The sequence below is a fragment of the Lolium rigidum genome, chromosome 6 (assembly GCF_022539505.1).
Source record: "Lolium rigidum isolate FL_2022 chromosome 6, APGP_CSIRO_Lrig_0.1, whole genome shotgun sequence".
Classification (NCBI taxonomy): Eukaryota; Viridiplantae; Streptophyta; class Magnoliopsida; order Poales; family Poaceae; genus Lolium; species Lolium rigidum.
Genome location: NC_061513.1, coordinates 25,119,542 through 25,126,982, shown reverse-complemented (window position 1 = coordinate 25,126,982; position 7,441 = coordinate 25,119,542). Strand labels below are relative to the sequence as shown.

Here is a 7,441-nt window from a genome sequence, read left to right as displayed (position 1 = left end):
ATGTATCACGTATATAAAGTCAAAACACGATGTCCGGACCTTGGGAACCAGGGTACCCATGAGCCCGGCAAGTGCAGGCCCCTTCGTTGACAGCAGCGCCTCAAATAGGGAAGTGAGGGATCGAGCAAGACATACGTCCATGATGTCGGGACCAAACCTTGGTGGGGGCTGCACTGCCCCGCCAACCAGAAGACCCTGGGGACTAAAACTTAACAGCCACACCTTTTTGCGGGAAGAATCAACAGATCCCGTTCTCCACCTGTCATCCTACCTCTGTTTTGCTAGTGCGTTTTTCGTGGATGGCGCAGGAAGAATGGGACTGATTGACCATCCCGTCATGTCAATCTGACATGAAACACTTCGCAACCACATCTACCGTCACGCACCGGAGCTGGCAAGACGACGGCTGGCATGCGCCACGCCATAGGTGCGCACACGTGGAAGTACGAGTGTAGGAATATTTGTGTAGCCTTGTGGCAACCCTATGTTGATATAAAAGGAGGTCCAATGCTACTGGAGAAGGGGTTTCAAATGTTGGGGATCTAGCTAAGGAAGTGAGTCTTCACAACCAACCTGCTTGCTCTGCCTAGAGCAAAGAGAAAGTCCGCGGAGCCTCCCTGGTAAGTTGAATTAGTCCTTGTACACTTCATACATGCCCACCATAATTCAAATGTGCACGACATAGGGTCGTTAGCTCACAAGAGCTGTGTAAACCTGCGTACATTTTTCATGTGTTTGTAGTGTTTGTGGAGATCGTCCGGAGCGTGTTAATGCCCCATACCAAACCTAAAGGGGCGTTCTCATCCCGGTGCCCGGGAATGCATCTGTGGCTCGTGAATCTGTGAATCAGACATGGGCATGGCTAGTCTGATTCTTGGCCAATCCTGTACTTTTCTTTTCCATACAAACTATGGACTAGTTTGACTAACAGAAATATATTATCAGAAGAAAGTCGTACAATCACTCGAAATCATGAGGTACCTAAGTATACCAAGTGCATAGTTTGATACACACAGAGAAATATATAGAATCCCAACATCTATATATATGTGGAACACGCTCTTCATTAGGGCATTTTTTTTTATAATAGGCGCTTTATTACTCATAAAATCATAAAAAGCAATTACACCCAACCTCTAGATAGCTAAGATGCACACAACCGTTTAAAAAGTCTCAAAAGTCTGGAGTGCTAAAAAAGGAGAATTACATATCAGACATGAGCAAATGTAAAACGCCTAAGGTGAAGACGGAGGCCCAATCCGTAGATTATGCTGTCACCCATGTAGTGAAAAAATATCCCTCGCGTATCCTCCAACCGTAGACAGACCGTAAACAGATCGTAGATTATGACATGCATGCATCAATACTATCTAGTGCATGCATTGTGATTCGTGGTAGTTAAATACAACAACACACATCGTTACTAGTGCTGTAGATATAGTCCTGCTTTCTTCTTGATGGCATTCTCCAGTTCATGACAGAATGCCGGACAATCCTTTCCCATTGTTTGTTGGGTTCTCTGTTTCATTACAAAAAAGGATAGAATTGTGTAAGTTCACCGGTATATATTAAATCCCATTCTGATGCTGTAAGGTTAGTATTTACTACACACATGCACTATCTCTTAGTTGTAAATTAGTGCCCTTTATAAGCGCTTAGTTATAATTTAAAAATTCTACATCTTTATGGTGTGGTTGCTGAATTTGTCAAATATACATCATAATTTATATTAGTCTTCATATCAGTGTAAATAAAATAATTATCCAACCATCGGTTTTCCCACCAAAACTTTGTTGACCTTTCTTCTTGATGAGATTCATCAAGTTGGCATGTTGTCTTTGTGATGGGGACGATCCTTGTTTGTTAGTTACAATTAGACTCTTAGCCTTGTCCAGTAAACTCTGTTGTAGAAGGAGTCCCATGAGTAAATGAGTCATCTGCAACCACGACACGATCTAAAGTGTGTTGTTGTTTCATGAAGCATGTATGTTATGAATCTCTTTGTTGTGCTTTGACAAGACCCCATATATCAGTTCCATTGGCACGATGACTCAACCTTTAAGTTCAGGTAGATATATGAGATATAAGAAACCTCATACACGAGTCACCAAGTGCTCACGGCCGACCATGCCCAGGAAGTTAAACAATGGAACTCAGTCCTCTCCACCGACCCGGAAATTGGTTACTGACAAAAGTAGACATCCTTGAAGTTCAGGTCACCCGGAGCCTGGAAGTTGGACCCTTATCAACCTAGATCGACAATTATCTCTAAATATGTACTAATCCTAGAGGGAAAATGTTAGCTTGGCCAATCCCCAATTCTTGCACTATAAAGAGTCACTATAGCAGTAGCTAGTCGGGAATGCCCCTTATTTTCTTCTTCAAAAAGAGTACCCCGAACACAGAACCGTACAACAATTGATGCACACAAAAACGGCGAAAACCCATTATAACTTGTTTGATATGCCATTCGTCCATGACATGTTGGAGTCTACCATTTTCTCTACTCACCGTCCTCAACCACATGGGTGTGTTTTAATATCCACCACCGATCATCTGTGGTCATGCTTATTGGGTTTGGGAGGCAAGAGGAGTTGTGTACCCAAACAAACTCACTCCAAATTATAGTGAAGTAGTTAGTTGATCTGTATTTTTCTCCATCCTTCCCCTAGCCGCCTCCCCCAACTCTCCCCCAACCCTAGCCGCCTCCCCCAACCCTCCCCCAACCCTCCCGCCGCCGCCGCCGGCAGCGCCGCCGGGGCAAAGACTTCGGGGCGTGGCGGTGGCGGGGGCCTTCCCTCGTGACGCAACAGGGACGGCGGCCAGGGAGTTTCTCACGCGCGGCGGCCCTCCCGCCTCCTGGGGCGTTGGCGGTCTGACGAGGATGGAGGGGCGATGGCGGCCCTCCCGCCTCCCGCATGGATGGACGGGGACGGTGGCCAGAGCCCGTGCTGCGGCCTCCCACCTCCCATCGGTGGCACGCCGGTGGTGGCTGATGGTGGCGGACAACACCATTCCCTCCGTCTCTCGCCGGTGAGGGGCGATGATCTTGGGCTTCTCCCGCGGTACGAGGTTGCCCGGGGCAGCAACCTTGGGTTCGACGGTGGAGGCGGCCTTCTTCTTCGACGGAGGAGGTCGGATGGTTGCTGGGGTGGAGGATCACGAGATCCCTCTACCCCGGCGATGAAGATCTAGTCGACGACGAGCGAGCGGCGAAGGGGTCACCGGTGAACACCGAGCCTTGACTTCGTTCTTGGCGGATGGGCGGCGGCTTTTGGCGTCGTTCCCCTGTGATGGCATCATCTTTGCTGGCCTCTCCGTTTGCTCTCGCCGAGTTGGGAACTCGCGGCTCTCAGTGAAAACCGTGTCAAGATTGGCGAGCGATGGCGGCGTTAAGCGTCGCTTCCTTCTTGAAGGCATCGTCGTCGTAGTCCGCGGGAACGCACTCATGCTGCTCCGGGGGAAACCTTAGATCCAGCCAGGATCGGATGATGACGGCGCTTCCTGCATCGTGTTACCACTTGGGGCATCGTTTTTGGAGCAGCGGCTGGATGGAGGTGGTTTTTGGTGGAGTGGTGTTCATCTACCACGTTGTAGTCGATGATTCTCGGCGGCGTGGAGCTGCGGGGTATCGAAGATGGGCGAGGATTGCTGGACGCGGGCAGGATGGTGGAGCTGTTTAGTGTTATGGTGACATCGATGGCAGGCCTGGCACGGTTAATACGTTGATCTCGCTTGGAGATGGGTTCGAGATAGATGGCGGTTGCGAACTCTGCGACATGTGCAATGGCACACCCTCAGAGTTTTGCTTTTCGGATGATGTGTGTTGGTGTACCATCAGGGAGTATGGCCTTGTTCATTGTCCCCCTTCATCGTAGGTATAGCGAGTTGTCGCTAGGAAGGAGGCTTCGAGATTGATCCTTGTATTCCCCTTGTAAGGCATTGCGAATAATTTAATAAAGTAGAAAGTTGTGTGCATCCTTTGGATGTAGAGGCTGGGGCTATGCTCCTTGATCGAAAAAAGTTGATCCGTATTTGATCTAGCCAAGATTTTATCCCGATATACAACATTAGCGGTTCCTATAAACATAGTTTTAATTTTGTAGTGGATAGCTGGCTAAACGCTGCCCATAATAGGCCTGACATGAATACATGATCCAATTTGAACACATATTCACTAAATCTAGTTAAATTATTATATTCTTCAGAGAAATGTCTATCATTTTCATTTGGATCCTCCATTTTTATGAGGGTTCCCCTTGGACTTATACCTATCTATTATATTACAAATACTAAAATAAATATGCAGGGTTTTTAAAAGGCAACACATTAAGCCACATCATCAAAATATTTTTTTTGGCTATTAGATCTAAAATTTATGGTTAGAACTTTACAAGAGGATTCATGAGAGTTTTTTCGTTTGACAAGCTAATGTCTATAATCAAGCCACATTTTATCCTTGTAGGTTTCAGGACAAATAGCTCATGTAAATCAAGTAAATAAAGTCCCTCACGCATACGTGAATTCCACTTCTTACCAGTATAATTATTTTACGTGAATTCCACTTCTTACTTGTGCATTTTTGATACATATTAACCAATCTGGTGGAACTTTGATAAAAATATACTATTTATGAGATTTTGAGTTAAACCCCAATTTAGTATTTTGCTTGTGATTGATAAGTAGATCTGGCACGACAAAATGTGTAAATACTGGAGGGCGTCATCGATAATTATGTCTAGACTTATTTTATACACTTTTTCATTCCACACAATCATCTTAATAATTTTGAACTCCAATCATCACATGACACCTTGCCCAATGGACACACATGGTCCAATGTTTCTAAAAGGGTTAATCCACACGAATTTTCACTATACGGGTAATTAGTATCAAACCCATAACCAGATGGTAAAAAGCCGAATTCACGCAATTATTTTTCCTGGCGCCTCCTCCCGCAGAGAATAGTTTATATTGTTGGTAAACATGTACGTATTATAAAATGTAAAATTAACCTTAATACTGCACGTTAAGGGCAACATACAAACATTTTACTTCATAATTTCCCACATGATTACTTCATAATTTCAAACATTTTAACAATATATATCTGGGCTTGGCATATATAGTTAGATTTTATGCCTCACATGCATTACTTTACCATAGATGGTTCCATATCTTATTATGATTTATTGATCAAATCACAATTTTAAATACCACAAATATTACTTGATACCGTAGTTTTCCGAAATCAAGGGATATAAGATGATTACTTCATAATTTCAAAATATTTAACAATATATATCTGGGCTTGGCATATGTAGTTAGATTTTATGCCTCACATTCATTACTTTATAATAAATGGTTCCACATCTTATTATGATTTATTGATCAAATCACAGTTTTAAATACCACAAATATGACTTGATATTTTTTTTTCCAGATAAGACTTAGGAAAGGTAATATTATCTGGGTTTATATCACATAATGGGTAGCTTAGGACGAGGTGAAAATACTAATTTCGAATTACTCTCTCTCTACTTCACCTTAGGTGCCTCTTGACTCAGGAGTAACACACTTCAAAATTTGTATCCATGGAGGAAAATTCATGGCATATTTATGTCCTTAAATTATTCAAGAAGTTTATCAATTTAAAGATTTTAAGGACCTTAAATGCCACAAATTTCAGTTGCATATGTTCAACATTTTAAGTGTAAATCAATATGCAAGATCACTAATTAACCATTACCATGAATATACCTCACTATAGAGAAATTAAAATATTTCTTTATTGATTAAAGTATTCAATTGTGGTTTTCTGAATTGAAGGACTTGTCATGATTAAATTTAAACTCAAATGAATTTTCAAGTTAAGTTCTTTCAATCAGCACTATACATATATTACTCAAATTAACGTGCTAAAATTAGTAAAGCAAAAAAATCTTAATGGCATTACAATGTATGTGCACATATAAAATCAGAAACAAAAATTAAATAAAACAACTATTAAGGATGTTCTCGAAGTGTGAAATGTATCATACTTCTATTTTCTTAATAATTAGAAACACAACAATATACAAAATTTGAGTAAATGCACCACATTTAGAGATGTACTATATCCATGTGTAAAATGTTGTGTATTATAGGGCAAGTATGTGAAAGGAAAAAAATGCCTACACAAGGTAAACATACATACTTAATATTTTTCATGCTAAATATGATGCCCCATATTGCAAGAGCCGCTGTGCTAGTTATCCTCATAATTATGGAACAAGGAAAGTGCCATTGGTTGAGATCAACTAAGCACACATCAATAGGAAATGCAGATACCTGGAGATGGAGGCTATATAACGTCCTGCTCTGAAAGGGGGAGGTCGACGAACTGATGAGGCGAAGCCCTTCGTTCTCAAGCACTTTGATGCACTTGGACATTGGCAGAGCTCCGGCCATGTTGCTCAGCAGGCTGACCTGGACCATGATGTCCCTGTCGTCTAGGCAGGTTGCGGAGACGATTGGAGCTGTGTTCTCCTTCATGGTGAGCACGCCCGGATTGCAGCTCGCTCGGGTCAGCTTCTCTTTCTTCTTCTCCAGAGTGTCCACCTGCTTCTGCAGCTCCGGGATGTACTCGAGCACCTTCGTCACTGTGATCGGAACGCTCAGCTTCTTCTGTGAATCGAAGAGACTCATCGATCAATCAGTATTCAACTATTCATCAAAGATCTGAAGGAGAATTAAACGATCAATGGGCGTATTGGGTTTGAGAAATTGTTATTCCGTACGGTGTGATCGGTGTCAGGGAGGAGGGAGCGGAGGGAGGAGTAGAGCCCGTTGATCTGCTTCCGGCGGTCGCGCTCGTACGCGTTGTGGCTGATCTTACGGTGGGATCCCGAGCCGCCGGAGGAGGTACCGGCCTTGTTCGCCGACGGGGCCGTCGCCGGGATGCTGTAGTCCCCGTCGAGGTCGAGGTCGACGTCAAGTTCCGGCCACTGCTGGTGTCCCCCGGGACCAGAGAAGATATCTGCCTCCAGCGTGGAGATGCTGCTGGCGAAGGGGTCGTCGAAGAGCTGGTGCTGGTGCCCCATTGCTGGCCGGGAGCTCCAAGGTTGATTAGGGATTCATGGATGATGAGAGAGGGAACCTAGCTAGGTAACTACCGAGCCAAGCTAGCTAATTAACATCATTATTCTGAGACCCTAGCTAGAAGTATCCTGCCTGCTACTAGTTGTAAAGTTTTTAGAGGAGATGTGATTAGCATTAACTACTATTTTTCATGGAGTACTATGTGGAGTCAGCTTGAGCTAGTTCCATAGTTGTGATTTCCCATTTATATAGGGGCCGGTGATGAGGGGGATGTCAGTGTCACATAGGACTTTCCAGATAACTAATTTTGCTACCTAACAAATAATGGATGTGTCAAAGTCTCCAGGGTAACAACAGAGAC

The 7,441-nt window shown here is 43.7% G+C and overlaps 1 protein-coding gene across 1 annotated transcript; it reads right to left on the bottom strand.

Moving 5' to 3' along the window:
- Window positions 1-1,138: 1,138 nt before the first annotated feature.
- On the bottom strand, window positions 1,139-7,106 carry LOC124659165 (protein IRON-RELATED TRANSCRIPTION FACTOR 2-like). Its single transcript, XM_047197099.1, has 3 exons — window positions 6,780-7,106; window positions 6,331-6,666; window positions 1,139-1,519 (listed from the first exon to the last, which is right to left on the bottom strand). Exons 1-3 carry the CDS (start codon window positions 7,080-7,082, stop codon window positions 1,424-1,426), a joined length of 735 nt encoding a protein of 244 aa, XP_047053055.1. The 5' UTR covers window positions 7,083-7,106; the 3' UTR covers window positions 1,139-1,423.
- Between the last annotated feature and the right edge of the window lie 335 nt (window positions 7,107-7,441).

Bases quoted from the DNA above. Each gene is read 5' to 3' on its own strand.
- LOC124659165 (XM_047197099.1), bottom strand. From the start codon at position 7,082: ATGGGGCACCAGCACCAGCTCTTCGACGACCCCTTCGCCAGCAGCATC. The intron at 6,667-6,779 runs GTACGGAATAAC...TTCGATTCACAG, and splicing joins TCCCTGACACCGATCACACC to AAGAAGCTGAGCGTTCCGAT. The intron at 1,520-6,330 runs GTATCTGCATTT...GTAATGAAACAG, and splicing joins TATATAGCCTCCATCTCCAG to AGAACCCAACAAACAATGGG.